General features: G+C 43.7%; 1 protein-coding gene across 2 annotated transcripts in view; it reads left to right on the top strand.

Moving 5' to 3' along the window:
• The window catches only part of LOC129713201 (coiled-coil domain-containing protein 68-like), an 81439-nt gene that overhangs the window by 46856 nt on the left and 17196 nt on the right, over positions 1–17387 (top strand). For both annotated transcript variants that reach the window (XM_055662219.1, XM_055662143.1), the window contains exons 5-7: positions 897–1022; positions 5323–5451; positions 17170–17258. In XM_055662219.1, the coding sequence (XP_055518194.1) occupies positions 897–1022; positions 5323–5451; positions 17170–17258 (344 nt within the window). The remainder of the gene's footprint in view (positions 1–896; positions 1023–5322; positions 5452–17169; positions 17259–17387) is intronic.

The following is a 17387-nucleotide window of genomic DNA, read 5'->3' as shown; positions in this document are numbered from 1 at the left end:
GTTGTGTGATCACCACTCACTCAAAGACAATAAACAGTGGCCTAGTCGCTAATACCCGCATCTTGAAAAAGAAATTTAAAAAATGATCAGACAGAGTTAGCTCTCAATATGTTGGGTATGAAAATTACACATTGTCACAAGTGTGCAGTTGGAAGAAAACATGATGTGGTTATGGTTGAATCTATCATCGGCCAATGTCTAAAGAGATTGTAACTGATCAGAAGGTCATAAGGAATAGAAGTAAAATTAAGCCATTCAACCCATCAAGTCTACTCTGCCATTCAATCATGGCTGATCTATCTCTCCATCCTAACCCCATTCTCCTGCCTTCTCCCCATAACCTCTGACACATGTACTAATCAAGAATCTATCTATCTCTGCCTTAAAAATATATACTGACTTGATCTCCACTGCCTTCTGTTGAGTTCAAATTAGAAAAAGGTGCTTGAAATAGATAACATACCACTTCTAAACATTTACACACATTGCTTTGCTGGGACATGCATGTCTACTTTTGTACCATTCGTAAGTGCAGGGTTGATTAAACTTTAGAGATGCAGCATGAAAACAGGCCCTTTGGCTCACCGAGTCCACACTGACCAGCGCTCACCCCGTGCACTAGCACTATCCTACACATTAGGGACAATTTATAGAAGCCAATTAACCTACGAACCTGTATGTCTTTGGAGTGCATGAGGAAACTGGAGCACCCAGAGAAAACCCACATGGTCACAGGGAGAACATGCAAACTCCATACAGACAGCACCTGTAGGTGGGATTGAACCTGGGTCTCTGGCGCTGTAAGGCACTAACTCTTAACGCTGCGCAACTGTGCTGCCCTAAAGCAGTGCAGCACTCTTTACCTGCTCCGGTTCTAAAATGTATTTTGTCTTTAGTTGGAGGCCACTCAGGAAGCGGGAGCTGCGGCACTTCGGAATGCCTCACAGAAACTCTACAAGCAGTATCAAAAGCAGATGGATGAACTAAAGCAGAAGCATGAGCAGGAGAAGCAGAGGCTTCAGGTAACGTGTGAAGAATATACAGGAAAAGGAGTTGCAAAGAATGGGTAAAGTAGCATTTGTAGACATTGCACCTCAAACTGTAGGTATGTTTCTGGTCTTATTTGAACATCCAGAAAAGAAACCGTATAATCTCACATGGAAAACGGTTTATTTTGTGTTTGAGTAAAAAATTAAAAAACAGCAGATATTGGACATCTAAAATAAAATATACTCTGAGCAGCATTTGTAGAATAATAAAGAGTTAACATTTTGCACCTGACAAAGGGTCCTTAACCTAAAGTATCAACTCTGTTTCTCTTTTCACAGATAGTGTTTGAGTTGCTGAGTTTTTTCCAGCATCCTCTGTCTATATTTAACCTTCTATTGATCTTGTTGGCAGCAGAGGCATGGAAGTAGGTTGCACACCTGCCAAACACTTTAACAGGGCATAGAAACATAGAAACATAGAAATTAGGTGCAGGAGTAGGCCATTCGGCCCTTCGAGCCTGCACCGCCATTCAATATGATCATGGCTGATCATCCAACTCAGTATCCCGTACCTGCCTTCTCTCCATACCCTTTGATCCCCTTAGCCACAAGGGCCACATCTAACTCCCTCTTAAATATAGCCAATTAACTGGCCTCGACTACCCTCTGTGCCAGAGAGTTCCAGAGATTCACCACTCTCTGTGTGAAAAAAGTTCTTCTCATCTCAGTTTTAAAGGATTTCTGCCTTATCCTTAAGCTGTGTCCCTTTGTCCTGGACTTCCCCAACATCGGGAGCAATCTTCCTGCATCTAGCCTGTCCAACCCCTTAAGAATTTTGTAAGTTTCTATAAGATCCCCTCTCAATCTCCTAAATTCTAGAGAGTTGGAGAGATTGTGCAATTTGGTGCATACTGTAGCGAGTCTTATAACTTACACTTGAATGCAATATATATGTTTTAAATTGGATTGGAGCGTTTTTGAAAGGGGAGAGGCTTTGCGGTCACTAATCACTGGCCTTGGGGGTACCCGGTGAGGGAGTGGAGCAACCGAGTGGGGAGAGGGTGTGGAAGAAGGATAGGAACTTTTTTAAATTTGATGTATTAAAATCATGTTTTAGTGCACTGTAGAAGTATGATTTCAATGTTTTTTGTATGAACTATTTTTAAGAGGTAACTTTTTAAGGGGTAACCTTATCCACACAAAGAGTGATGGATGTATGGAACAAGCTGCCTGAGGAGGTAGTTGAGGCAGGGACCATCCCAACATTTAAGAAAAAGTTAGACTGATACATGGATAGGATAGGTTTGGAGGTATGGACCCAAAGCAGGTAGTGTAGCTGGGACATGTTGGCGGGTGTGGGCAAGTTGCGCCGAAGGGCCTGTTTTCACACTGTATCACTCTATGACTACATTATACCTCCACCATTCATGAATGCTTTAAAACCAAGTGATCGAGATTTATTGCCATATACTCAAGCATAGAAACATAGAAAATAGGCCATCAGCCCTTCGAGCCAGCACTGCGATTCTATATGATCATGGCTATTCATCTAAAATCAGTACGTTTCCTGTTTTCTCCCCATATCCCTTGATGTCGTTAGCCCCAAGAACTAAATGTAACTCTCTCTTGAAAACATCCAGTGAATTGGCCTGCACTGCCTTCTGTGGCAGATAATTCCACAGATTCACAACTCTCTGCGTGAAGAAAGTTTGTCCTCATCTCAGTCCTAACTGCCCCCCCCCCCCCCCCCCACCCCTTCTTCTTAACTGTGACCCATGGTTCTGAACGCCCCCAACATCGGGAACATTTTTCCTGCAGTTACAGTAAGTGAAAATCTAGCAGACAAGCAGGATGCTTTCTCCAACCACCCCTATTTGAAGTCCACTACCTTCCACCGTTTCTACGCAGTACCGGTGGGCGACGCGACTCTGGTCAGCAGCGGCCTCTGCAGTCTGTCCGTTTTATTATTTTCTGTCTGTGTTTTTATGTAGTTTTTGTTATTTTTTGTTGGGGTGTGTGTGTGGGGGGGCGGGGGGTGGGTGGGGAGGGGGGGGGGGAAACTTTTTAAAATCTCTCCCTGCACGGGAGACCCGACCTTTTCTCGTCGGGTTTCCGTTGTCGTTGGGGCCGCAACGAGGAGCGGCCTCCAACAGGAAGAGACCGGGGACTCTGGTGCCGACGACTCACCTCACCGTCGCGGAGCTGGCCGAGTCCGGAGCGGGTGGAGCGGTGGAGGAGCGCTGCTGCTGCTGCTGCTGCTGCTGCTGCGGCCCGACCGGAGAGTCGGAGGCTCCAACGGCAGGTCTGTGGACGGCGGCACCGGGAGCCCGCGGGTCCCTGGAGGGAGACCGCTTTTCAGGGCTCTCGCAACGGCGACTTCCCCCGCCCGAGTTGCGGGGTTGAAGAGCTCCTGGAGCGGGGCCTGACATCACCGCCCCGCGCGGCTTGGAATGGCCGCGGGACTCTGCGAGCGCACACCGGGGGCTCTAACACCAAGACCCGGTGTGCGACCTCGCACCACCCGGTGTGGCTTTAATGGCCGCGGGACAATCGCCATCGCCAGCCAGGGGGCTTTGACTTTGACTCTGACATTGGGGGGGGGAGAGTGCAGTGGAGAGATAAGTTTATTTGGCCTTCCATCACAGCGATGTGATGGATGTTTATGTAAATTATGTTGTGTCTTGGGTCTATGTGTTTGTAATGTATGGCTGCAGAAACGGCATTTCGTTTGGACCTCAAGGGTTCCAAATGACAATTAAATGTATCTTGTATCTTGTATCTTGCTTGTACTTACTTCCAGCAGCCACTGGTTGTCCTCCAGGATGCACCGAGCTGCAGCCTGATCCATGCCGGTCGCCTGGGCAAATTCGACACAGAGAGGACTCTCTCTCTCCGTCTCTCCCTTTCCGCTCTCTCTCTCCTCTCTACTCCCCCCCTCTCTCTCTCCCCCTCTATCTCTCATCCCCATGCAGTTTATCCCTCTATTTTCCCCCTCTCTCTCTCTCACCTCTCTCCCTCTCCTCTCCTCCCCTCTCTCTCTCCTGTCTCCCCATCTCACTCTCTCCTCTTCTCTCCCCCCTCTCTATCTCCCCGTCTCTCCCTCTCTCTTTCTCCGCTCTCTCCCCTCTCTTTCCCCCTCTCTCCCTCTCACCTTACTCTTCCTCTCTCTCTTTGTCCTCTCTCTCTCCTCTCTCTCCCCCTCTCCCTCTCTCTCCCCTCTCTTTCCCCCTAACACTCTCCCCTCTCTTTCCCTATAACTCTCTCTCTCCCCCCTCTCTTTCATCTCTCTCCCCCCTCTCTCTTCTCTCTCTCTCCCCCTTGGACATGCTTCCCCCCAACCTCTTTCTCCCTCCCTCTCTATCCCCCCCTCTCTCTCCCTCTCCACACACTCTCCCCTCTCTCTTTCCCCTCTCTCTCTGTCTCTCCTCTCACCTCTCTCTTCCCCCCCTCTCTCCTCCTCTCTTCCCCATTTCTCCCTCCTACCTCACTCTTCCCCGTGCCCTCTCTCCCCTCTCTTTCTCCTCTGTCTCTATATCTTTTTCTTTACCCCCCTATCTCATTCTTTCCCCGTTTCTCTTTCCCCCTCTCTCTCTTTTACCACCCCTCTCTCTTCCCCTTCTCTCTCCCATTCTCTCCTACCCTCTCCTCCCTCTACACCCCCCCTGTCTCTCCCCTCTTTCTTCCCTCTCACCACCCCCCTCTCTCTCTCCCCACTGTCTCCCTGTCTCCTTCCCCTCTCTCTCTCTCCACCTCCCTTTGAGAGTCTGTCCCTTCGTCACAGAGACTCTCGCGGCAACGACACAACGCTTCCGACGCCTCCACGGACCGGGACTTGCACTGTCCATAGTGCTCCATGGCCAGAGCTGCAGCGAGCGACACACCGGCCCCGGCAAACACTCGTCCGTCCCCGCTCCCCGCATCTGTTCCGGCCGCTGGTTCTACTCCCATTCCTCCCGCAGCCCCGGCTCTCCAACACCCGCGGACCATGCAGTTTATCCGAGTTTTAAAATTTTCGTTGATCACAAAATTTCTCACCACTGAGCGTGAGAAATTTCTGATGAGCATGAGGGCGTGAGAGTTTGCTTGAGGACGTGAGTCTCACGCTCAAAGCGTGAGAGTTGGCAGCCCTGACTTTAATGTGTTGTAGGGTGAACTGAAGAGAAGGGAGAAAAGCCTTCACATGTCCAGAACGCCATTCATGTTCGAAAAGCTGCTTTGGAATGTTGATTGAACCTTGCAATTTAAAGGAGAAATCCTTTGGGTACTAAAGGATAAGAATATATGATGGATATCCATGTGAGCATTAACGTCCCATGTTATGTTTCCCTTTCAGGCTTTTACCGAGGAGCAGGAGGAGAATTTGAAAAGTAGCGTTGAAAATTTCAATAACCTGGAACTGAAACTTCTACACAAACAGAACAGCCTGACAGAACTGGAACGGCGAATAGACAGGATGGAAAAGGTAGATTGAATGAGCCTGAATTAAAAAAAAACATTGCTACCTTTGGACATGATTGCCCTCGGTTTTGATAGATTGAATGTATGCAGGCACAGGGCAGCACAGTGACCATGTGGGTTTTCTCCGGGTGCTCCAGTTTCCTCCCATGCTCCAAAGACGTACAAGTTTGTAGATTAATTGACTTCTGTAAATTGTGTGTTGGATAGTGCTAGTGTACGGAGTGATCACTGGTCGGTGAGGACTCTGTTGGCCGTGCTGTATTTCTAAAGTCTAAACATAAAGTCTAAAGATAGTTCTGTTATAATGTCTGTGGATATATTTCGACTGAGACATTAAGGAGCATCATTAACATTACATGGGCCAAATTAGTTTATTATGCAATTTCTATTAGCGGCTAGAGAATCACTTAAAAGTTATTCCCCCCTCCCCATCATTACAATCAGTCTGAAGAAGGATCCCAACTTGAAACATCACCTATCCATTTTCTCCAGAGACGCTGTCTTGCCTGCTGAGTTACTCCAGCACTTTGTATTTTACTCAAGATTCCAGCATCTGCGGTTCCCTTTGTCCCCAAATTATCAGTAATGCTAGGTAATCAGACCATTACATTGGAACCCAAAATATGTAGGGCCACCGATTCAAAATCCATGGTAGATATGAGGAACTGCACATGCTATTCTACAAAAAAAGACACAAACTGCGGGAGTAACTCAGTGGGTCAAGCAGCATCTCAAGAGAACATGGTGATATTTCGGGTCAAGACCCTTCTTCAGAATGGTTGCATTGTAATATCCATAGTAGATTGTTGCTGAGGTAGGGTTATGGCTAGGGTTGTGCAGCATGGCTCAAGAGCCTGATGCTTGATGAGAAGAAGATATTCTTGAACCTGGAGGTCATGGTTATCAGACTCTTCTACCACCTTCCCAATACTATCAATGTTACAAAATTTTGAGATTTAAAAAATGAAATTTTTAATTTATCTCATCAGATAAAGCATAAAAATAAGTTTAATTTGATACCTAATTCACTTTCATATCTTCAGTATTAAAAAAAGTTGTGGCCATTTTCATACTCGGAAATTGGCATCTTGTTCCCTATTGCTTTTTCATTGACTTAACACAAAAGCTGTGATCGAGAACATTTAAAGGCCGATAACTTTCTTAAAATTTAAGAGAACTGAAAGAAATGTTCAGTTATTATAGATTGAAGCATTCTGAAACAAATATGAAACAATCTTACTTAGATGACTTGAAATTAAAGCATATAATTAGTTAGTTATCTAATTGTAGCTAATTACAAAATTCAATTACTAGATCTAAACATCTATCCATTTCTTAAGAATAGATTAACATTTTTAAATAGCCTAAGTGTCCAAATAACATTCACACAAGAATTCAGAATATAACATAATTTTTAAATCTCATTGTCATGGGTTTATAGGCTAAATGGAAGGAATTTAATGTTTAATACCTGTAAATTAATGGCCATTTAAATCAGCTTGCGAGTGGGATTTTCTGGAACGGGACCATTTAGAACGTTGTGGTTGCGGTGAATTTATACCCCCATATCTGCAGCAAATACACTGCCGGTTCTTCGGGGGGAAAAATCACCGTTTCGCAACTTAAAATGTGAATTAAATACATCTTAAGAAACACTTTTATACATAAAAATAAACTACTTTCTTTTACCTGGTCCTCCATAAAATCCGTCCCCGTTGTCGGCATTGACGGCTTCAGAAGCTGCTTTTAAAATCATTCCAGCGATTAACTTGTCGGGTGAATTAAAGAAAAAAAAACACAGAACGGCCGTAGGAACGATTCTTTAGCAAAATCTTGCACTCCAACAAATATAATTCAAGACCAGGTCAGAAAAAAAACCCGTTTTAAACCGGCCCCCCCCCCCCCAGCCAAAATCGCGCACATGGACAGTGGCAGAATTACAGCGCTGCTGAAGGTAAGTTTTGTAACATACCTACCAATACTAGCAATGGGATGAGAGCATGGGCAGGGTGGTGTGAGTCTTTGATGATATGAGCTGCCTTTTTAAGGCAATGCTTCCTGCAAATCTCTTCCATGCTGGGAGGTCAATACCAGTGATGGGCAGTGCCCACCACTTTCTGCAGCCCATTTCATTCTTGGGCATTTGAGGTACTGAACCAGGGCATGATGCAACTGGTCAGTAGGTTTTTACTGTGCAAGTTGTATAGAGTATTCAGCAACATGTCAAATCTCCTCAATGTTCTGAGGAAATAGAGGCATTGACGTGGTTGCTTTGTCATTGCATTGATGTGCTGGATTCAGGCTAGATCTTCAGAGGTATGCACATCCAAGTACTTGAAGCAGTTGACTCACTCCACCGCCACGCCGTTGAGAAAGAGTGGTTCATGGATACATTAGTTTCATGTATAAATGGTTTTTGAACTCTTTTTGAGAAATCAATGCAGTGTATATTGAAAATGTGTACAGTATCTTCAAAAACTGGGTGTACCTTGTGATTATACTTTTGAAATATTATTGTGTCACAGCAGTTAGATTTCATTTGGTATTGTCCACAATCAATGAAAAATGTGAAGCCAACAGCTCAGTATTAAACAGTAATATGGAGATGTAGTTGCAAATGGCGTGGATGTCTGGGGAAATGATAACTGGTCGGGTGACATTTTACAAAGTAGTCTGGAGCAGACACAAGGTTGCTAGGTTTCGGATGGGGCAATAGACTGGAATATTTGCAAGCACATGCAGGAGTATGCAACATTAGATTGCAATGTAATGAGAGAATGCAACATTAGATTGGAACCTGTTTGAACCTGTGTGAAGCAGTGTTAGGAGGACTACTTGATGACATTGTTCAAGCTCTTGACTACGTGAGTCTTGTATCCCATGAGGGTCATTGAATTGAATAATTTATTGTCACTTGTGACAAGTCACCACAAAATCCTTTGTTTGCATACCCAAACTATGATAGTCATAGCCATAAAGGGCCATAAAGGCCGCTTACAAATTTATAAATTCCCTCCCCCCTCCCGCAGCAGTTTTCCCTTTGTTCTTCCCTCCCTCCCTCCACAGTGGTCCCCCCACGCCGGGCCCTCCAATGTCCACTATTCTTCCCCCTCCCACATGGTGCCCCCCCACCCACACAAGGTCATAATGGTCAAATTGAATACATTCTGAACTTTGTATTTCCAAAGGAATGTATATGTTAATAAATGGATTTCCAAGTGAAGTAAATGGATTCAGTGGAAGAAAGATTTGATAATGTAGTCTCTTAACAAAGATATAAGTGCAATCAGATGGCACAAAAAAAAGAGACATAAGAGTTGAAGGAAAATAATTTTGTGCAGCTCATTAGTTTCCTCCCTTATCCCAGGGATATGCCGATAGGTTAATTAGTAATTGTAATTTACCCCTAAGCCTTGTAGTTTTGTGACAAAAGTATCATTGCGGTGTTGATGGACCTGTACGAGGATATGAGCAATCAACATGGTCCCAAACAAATCGAATCCTTGTGTTGTATAATATGTATGTAAGGAAGAGGAAATCTATGCATTTTCTCTTGATATTCATTGACATTCTCTCACTTAGACCCCAACACCATCATTCTGCGAGTTACATAATCCTGAGTCACCATTCATCCAAAATGTAATTAGACAGCAAATACATGTGGGTACAAGCCAAAGGCTCAAATTCTGCAGTGGATGACTCATTTCCTGACACTTCATAACCTTTAAACATTTTATAAAGCAATAGTCAATGCTACAAATGAATACTCTCTAGCTCTCTATTAAAGATATCTATTAAAGACAGCGGAGTCAAGGGATATGGGGAGAAGGCAGGAACGGGGTACTGATTGTGGATGATCAGCCATGATCACATTGAATGGCGGTGTTGGTTCAAGGGGCCGAATGGCCTACTCCTGTACCTATTGTCTATTGTCCCTAAATTAATTTTATTTAGAAATGTTTTGGAAACCAAATACCATCCAAAACAAAATATTTGTTCCTTTTCCAATGAAGCAGCAAGGTTCTTGTGCATACCATTTTAAAGATGCATTGTAATTCTTCATCAAGGTTTGTTCAGTAGGACCTTCCATCTTGCAGCCTTTACTACCCAGAATAATAAGAGGAATACGTGAATGCCATTTCTTGTAAGTATCCTTCTCTAAACTATCATACACCATCCTGATTTGGGCATCTTTCATATTTCCTTCATTAGTACTGAAAACAAAAACCTAAATGGCCAAATAACAGAAGTACAGTAGTTGCGAAACAGAGTTCAGTTCAGAGTACTTTAGACTTTCGAGATACAGCACTTAAACAGGCCCTTTAGCCCACCGAGTCTGCACTAAGCAATGATCACCCCATGCACTAACACTACCCTACACACAAGGGACAATTTAATATTTTACCGTAACCAATTAACCTGCAAATCTGTACGTTTTTGGAGTGTGGGAGGAGACCAGAACGCCTGCACAAAACCCAAGCAGTCAGAGGGATAACATACAAACTCCATACAGACACCACCTTTAGTCAAGATCAAACCTGGTTTTCTGGCGCTGTAAAAAAATCGACTCTACTGCTGCGCCCCTGTGCCGCCCACAGTTCTTTAGACCAATTAGGGACAGGTGTTGAATGCAAAGCACACATGGGACAAACACACAGAGATTGCTTTAATAACCAGACTATACAGATTAAAGTAGTTGGCAAAAATTGGAAATGCATTTTTATTCATGGAATTATTTAAAAAATGGAGAGCATTGCTAAATGTGATGGTGAATTCAGATTCAATACCAGGATTAAAAGGGAAATTGGAAAAATACCTAAAGGGAAGATTTTCAGGAGTTTAGTGACAGAGTGAAGGAAAAGGAATATAATTAATTGATTTTCACGTTAGGTTGTGGGTAGTTCAGACTCAAAATGACACAAAGTGCTGAAGTAACTCGGCAGGTCAGGCAGCAACTCTGGAGAACATGAATGGGTGAGGTTTCGGGTTGAGACCCTTCCTCAGTCTCCACATGTTGCTCTATGATCAGCCAGCACAGTAACTGGTGACTCAGGTTTGAGTCTGGTCCTGGGTACTGTCTGTGTGGAGTTCACATGTTCTCCCTGTAAATTTCCACAAGGAACTCCCATGTCCCAAAGGCCTACTGGTAGGTTAAATGGTTGTTGTAAATACTTCTAGTGCAAGTGAGTGGCAGTCAATTAGGAAAGAAGAGGAGTCGACCGTCAAGAGAGTCAAGAGTGTTCTATTGTCATATGTTCCAGACAGAACAATGAAACTCTTAAAGGCCTGTCCCATGAGCATGCAACCTGCATGCAGCAAGCGTGACCTAAAGGCCCGGTCCCACAGCATGCGCCTGCATGCGGCAAGCGCCTGCATGCGGCAAGCGCAACCTAACGTGGTCGCTTGAGCCGCGCGGAATTTTTAAACACGGTCAGTTTTTCTGAGCCCCGCGCGATGTCGGGACCAGCTCCGCACAAATCCATACGGCTCCGGCGATCGAAGTAGGACCGGCCCCGCGAGGCCGTAAGGCTCAAGCGACCACATTAGGTCGCGCTTGCCGCATGGAGTCGTATGCTGGTGGGACCGAACCTTTAGGTCGCGCTTGCCACATGCAGGTTGCACGCTCGTGGGACAGGCCCTTTACTTGCAGCAGCACATCAGAATTTATACAGAGACATATGAGAGAGAATAAGTTACAGGGAAATAAATAATGTAATGCCTTGACATAGATTATTTTGGCCAAATTGCTGCCTCCTTCATCATAAGTTTGTTGAAAGTAAGCATGCAGGTACAGCAGGTATTGAAAAAATCAAATGGCATGTTGACCTTCATAGCGAGAGGATTTAAGCATAGGAGCATGGAGATCCTACTGCAGTTGTACAGGGCCCTGGTGAGACCGCACCTGGAGCATTGTGTGCAGTTTTGGTCTCCTAATTTGAGGAAGGACATTCTTGCTATTGAGTGAGTGCAGCATAGGAACACATGGTTAATTACCGGGATGACTGGACTGACATATGAAGAAAAAATTGATCAACTGGGTTTATATTCTTGTATTTAGAAGGATGAGAGGGACTCTTATAGAAACATATAACATTTTTAAGGGATTGGACAGGCTAGATGCAGAAGATTTGTTCCCGATGTTGGGGGAGCCCAGAACCAGAGGTCACAGTTTAAGAATAAAGAGTAGGCTGTTTAGGACTGAGATGAGGAAAAACGTTTTCACCCAGAGAGTTGTGAATCTGTGGAATTCTCTGCCACAGAAGGCAGTGGAGGCCAATTCACTTGATGTTTTCAAGAGAGAGTTAGATTTAGCGCTTCGAGCTAATGGAATCAAGGGATATGGGGAGAAAGCAGGAAAGGGGTACTGATTTTGGTTGGTCCACCATGATCATATTGAATGGCTTACTCCTTCACCTATTTTCTATGTAAGTTGGTGCAAGTATGTGTACATGGTAAGCGCACACTTGCAGAATTGTGTGCCGTTCTGGTCGCCCAGCAAAAGGAGGGATGTCATGAAGCATGAAAAGGTGTAGAAAAGTTTCAGGATGATGTTGCTGGGACTGCAGTGCTTGAGTTCTAATGAGAGTCTGGATAAACTGGGATTTTTGTCCCAGGAAACTGATGGAACAAAGATATAGAGATAGATAAAATTATGAAGGCCATAGACAAGGTGAATAGCCACCATCTGGGGTGGCTTGGGCTTAAAGTAAAAGGGGGAAAATTTAGAAGGGTCCTGAAGGGCAACTTTTTCACATAGATGGTGGTGCATAAATGCAATAAGCAGTCAGAGGAAGTTGTAGCAGGTACAATAATAATAGTACGATTAAACGAGAACTTACCAGTTTGACGTTTGATCTTTATTTTATGAGGAGTTACATCAAGGGATTACATGAAGACCCTGCCAGCACACATGCGTGAGATTCTTCAAAGCAGCGGTGTGAAATCATAGTAATAGTAAGTGAAATAAACATAGTAAGATAAGAACAACTAGGATACCAGTTGACCTTTATGATAGAGGGTGGGCATGGAGGGCACATAATCCCTCGACGTAACTCCTCATAAAATAAAGATCAAACTTCAAACTGGTAAGTTCTCGTTTAATCTTACTATTTTACTTCGGAGTCACGTGAGTGACTACGTGACGATTTTAAAGATCTCTGATTTCATGCCGTGGAACAAATCCATGTTTCACTCACTGCTGAAGTCATCCAAGGGAGGAAGTATTTTATCGTATTCAGACATGAATCAAAATTTGAAACAATAACGATTTAAAGCTGACCCTTAGCGCCAATTCGCTTCCTCTTAAGGTTTTTGTAGACTTAAGGTATAGCAGTAGGTGTGTCATAACACACAGACGGGTGTCAGATGGGTATGCCCGGAATTCCAAATTCAGTCCTGATGTTCCTGGTCTACTTTGTTTGACCAACTCCAAGATCCGGAAGGTTATCTTGTCTGTTGATACCTTCATATTGTCCAGTCTTAGTTTGTGTTTTTTCTCTTAGCATGATTGATAGCGCTGTAGCTCAGTCCTTCATCAAAATGAAGGCTGGATAGGAATTCCAGGACATTGGTGACTGTAGCTGTATTGTATGCTACGCCAGTCCTTGAGCAGTACAATTCCCATTTCCTAATGCTGGAGAGGTACTGTTTTCTTAGTTGACTCTCGATAGGCCACCGTGATCATGTTCATGGTCCTGTCTGTCAGTCTCAGATCCAGCAAAGGTCTTTTCAGATTCTGCAAGCCAACAGATTGATCCTGTCATGACACGGATGACTCTTGCCCGTAACAGGATGGACCAAAAGATCTGGTCTTTTACTGATGCTCATATATGATTCAGAGACCATGTCGAGAACCACAGGGAACCATGGCTGTGTAGGCCAATTGGGTACTACCAAGATACCTGAAGCTGAGTCCATTTGTATTTTGCGTAGGACCCAACTGATGAGGCAGAAGGGGGAAAAAGCATAGAAAGACAATTTTCTCCAATTCAGCGAAAAAGCGTCCATCGCTGCTGCCCCAGGGTCTGGTTCCCAAGCGACATATGTTGGCAACTGGTGATTGAGTCTAGATGCAAAGAGATCGATATCAGGTGTACCATATTGCATAGTAATATCAGCAAATACTTTGTGGTTCAACATCCATTCGGTGTTGTCATTAAATTTTCGTGACCTGGTGTCTGCCACTGTATTGAGCTTACCTGGTAGGTAAGTTGCTGATAACCAAATATGTCTGTTGACACACCATTGCCAGATTGTATTGGCCAGATTGTCACATGATATCGATTTTATTCCACCCATATGATTAATATATGCCACCACGTGGTATTATCAATTTGTAGGCGGACATGCAGATGGTGCATAATTGAACAGTAAGCTTTTAGCCCATAAAACACACCCAACATTTCTAAATAATTTATACCCAGTGTTTGTAGTAATGATGATTCTTGTATGTTCCATCTACCACCAGTACTGGACATAGTGTTAGTTGCTCCTCAGCCATGAGCGCTGGCATCCGTTTGTAACGTGAATGATGGGTTACTGATAACGATGGGGCTGGAACTATGCCAAATATTTTCCTTACACCAAATTGCTTTGGCTGGTAATTGCATAGGTTACAGACATGTGGATAGAGTTAATTGTAAATCCCAGACAGTCCATAATTGTGGATGGTGTCAACTTAGATTTATCTGGATGGATGATAAACCCCAGTGTTTCAAACAAATGTTTGGTAGCTAAAACCGCTGAATTAGCTAATTCCAGGGTTTTCCCCACAATCAAAATATCATCAAGATATGCCATAACAATATGTTTTTGTTTCCTTAGTATTGCCAAGGCCGGTTTCAATATCTTGGTAAATAGTCTTGGGGCTGATGTTAATTCATTAGGCAATGCTTTATACTGCCAGTGTTACCCCATCCAGTTAAATTTTAGGTATCTACGATGATCCTTATGTATGGGTACTGAATAGTATGCATCTTTTAGATTGATGCATGCCATGAAGTATCCCTCAGTAACTAACTGTTTGGCAGTAACAAATGTTTCCATTTTGAAATGAATATACTTTACAAAAGTATTCAGTCTAGTTAAGTCAATGATGATGCGACATCCACCATCTTTCTTGGTTTTCGTAAAAATGTTGGATACAAATTCCAGAGAGTCATGTGCCGACCTCTCTATTACACCTTTAGCATGTAACCTCACCAGTTCTGCATGTCCTTACAACTTTTCCTGTTGTGAGAGTACAAACTCCCGGTTAGGTACATGTTGAACTGGTGGCATACCTTTTTGGATGAACTCAATTTTGTATCCCTGAATACTTTGTAGTATATATTTGTCAGTTGTAATAGTCCTCCATGCTTCCCAAAACAAGTGTAACCTTCCCCCTGTTAGTACAGGACCTACACCTTTTATGTTCTGGAAGGAACCAGATCCACCTACCTCCATGGTTACCAGTGGTACGTTCATTTCTTTGGCTTTGCCTCTTCTGCGGTCGAGTTGCTGGAGTGTGAGGTTGCTGCATTTTCCATGAGGGTCTCTCTGGGCTTTGGCCTAAAAAAGACCTTTATGGTTGCTGCGTGACTCTCATGCTTTCACCAGCATCCTGGTGTCAATGCCTTCTGGTGGATGCATAGGGGTGCTGCCGTCTGGGGTGTGTGGTCTTGCTCGTTCCTGCGGATGCCCTTATGAGCACAATGGCTTTAGACTCTTCATTGAGTTCTTTTACTTGTTTTAACACCAAACAGCAGTATCTGCGGTTGTGCTGTAGCAGTTTTGCACAACCCTGTGAATTTGGGGTTCAGAGCAGGTTTGATTGCGTTCTTCTTTAAGCAATTTATTTCGTACTGGGTATTACAAAGTAATACCAGTGTGTCCTGCTGATGGTCCGTCATTTCAGTACCATCAACAGAACGAGTGTATGATGTTATGCCTGAAGTCTGAAGTTTTAGGATCTTCTGAAGTTTGACTTCCTGAGTTCTTATGCCAATCCCGATGTACCCCCAGATTTGACTGTTGACTGCGGGTACATTCAATGAAACGCAGTTTTCAGGAGGCATATATCTCTCCATTGTGTCGTTAACTACCTGTTCCTGCAGAGGGTGGAAGGACAGGTAGTCTATGCTAGCCGCCAGTTTGGTCTGCAATGGTTGTCCCAATTGCGGTGGTACTGCAAACTTGGTGACCACTCCCAGCAGCTCTTTCGGGTCCTGCACCCCCAGCACATTGCTGGTATCTTCAGCCATGTTCCCCTCTTCAAGGCCAGCCCAGCCCTGGCCCGCAATGCTCCCCTCTGTCGAGGGAGATGCATTGGACAGCGCCGGATACGGTGCTGTTGTCGGAGTGTGAAGACTCCCATAGTGAGCTTGCTCCATCTCCGAATAAGAGAAACTTACCTGTAGGTCCCGTTTTTAAACGTTGCCGCGGGAGAGCATTTCCCCCGCCCGTCGCTGTGCAATGTGTGAGACGATATGTCGCGCATGTGTGCTGGCGGGGTCTTCACATAGTCACTCACGTGACTCCGAAGTAAAATGTTTTATAGACATTTAGATAGATACATTGATAGAAAGGGTTTGGAGGGATATGGGCTAAATGCAAATAAATGAGAATAGCTGAAGTAGACAATTTGTTCGGCTAAAGGATCTGTTTCTTTGTTAAATCTGAGACTCTAAATTATGTTACCAAGGAGGTTTGACACATTGCTCAAAATGAGTTGCATGATTAGATGGAAGGTTAGGGAAAATTAAACTATTTCACTTCCCTATTTTCCATCAATACTGGCATGTGTTTTGCCCAGCTTATTCATTAAATGCTGTCACATTAAAAGACTACAAAAAGTAGTAAACACTGCCCAGTCCATCATCGGCTCTGACCTTCCTTCCATCGAGGGGATTGATCGCAGTCGCTGCCTCAAAAAGGCTGGCAGTATCATCAACGACCCACACCATCCTGGCCACACACTCATCTCCTTGCTACCTTCAGGTAGAAGGTACAGGAGCCTGAAGACTGCAACAGCCAGGTTCAGCAATAGCTACTTCCCCACAGCCATCAGGCTATTAAACCTGGCTCGGACAAAACTCTGAACATTAATAACCCATTATCTGTTATTTGCACTTTATCAGTTTATTTATTCACATGTGTATGTATTTATATAATGGTATATGGACATACTGATCTGTTTTGTAGTCAATGCCTACTATGTTCTGTAGTTGCTGAAGCAAAGCAAGAATTTAATTGTCCTATCAGGGACACATGACAATAAACTCACTTGAACTTGAACAATCCTTCTCAAGGTTCACAATTGTGATTCAGGATGGTTTCCAGTGTTTATGATGACTTGATAAGACCTTTCCCAATACGGATATCTTATTGGCAATACTCATATTGTGTATTTAACATCTAATATATTATTTGAGTAGAATTGTAGGCTGTGAAGAAGCAAGATATATGTTGCCTTTGGGGTTTAATTTATTCCAGTGCTGCACTAGTGAGCAACCTGCATGTCATTTTAGTTCTGTTTTTGCATCTGTTTTATTTTGTGAAGGTGGTTTACAACACTATCTTAGCCAATGTTGTCCAAATAATTTAAGTCCTCCTGCTCGTCTTGCATTAAGAATGGGTTGTTTTAATAACAATCTACATAAATTTAATGTCGACTCTATTTGTTTTGAAATTTGCTATGTACATAAAGGGCTCTTATGGGGTGCAATTCACATATTTTTCACAGGAGAAGGAAGAGTTGATGGGAAGGAAGCTTTCTGTGGAGAAAGAGATGGAATGCAAGAATTCAATGGATTACCCAGACGGCTCAAAAGGGTAGGACATTCACTTTCCAGTCACCTCATCCTTGATACATTTTAATGTTCTTTGCCTCGTTGGTTTGCTAGCAACATTTGCTCTTCTTTTATAAAACTGGGCTCATTTTAATGATGAAATGAGCACACA

The sequence above is a fragment of the Leucoraja erinacea genome, chromosome 1, assembly GCF_028641065.1.
Source record: "Leucoraja erinacea ecotype New England chromosome 1, Leri_hhj_1, whole genome shotgun sequence".
NCBI lineage: Eukaryota > Metazoa > Chordata > Chondrichthyes > Rajiformes > Rajidae > Leucoraja > Leucoraja erinaceus.
This window is presented reverse-complemented; position numbering and strand designations above follow the sequence as displayed.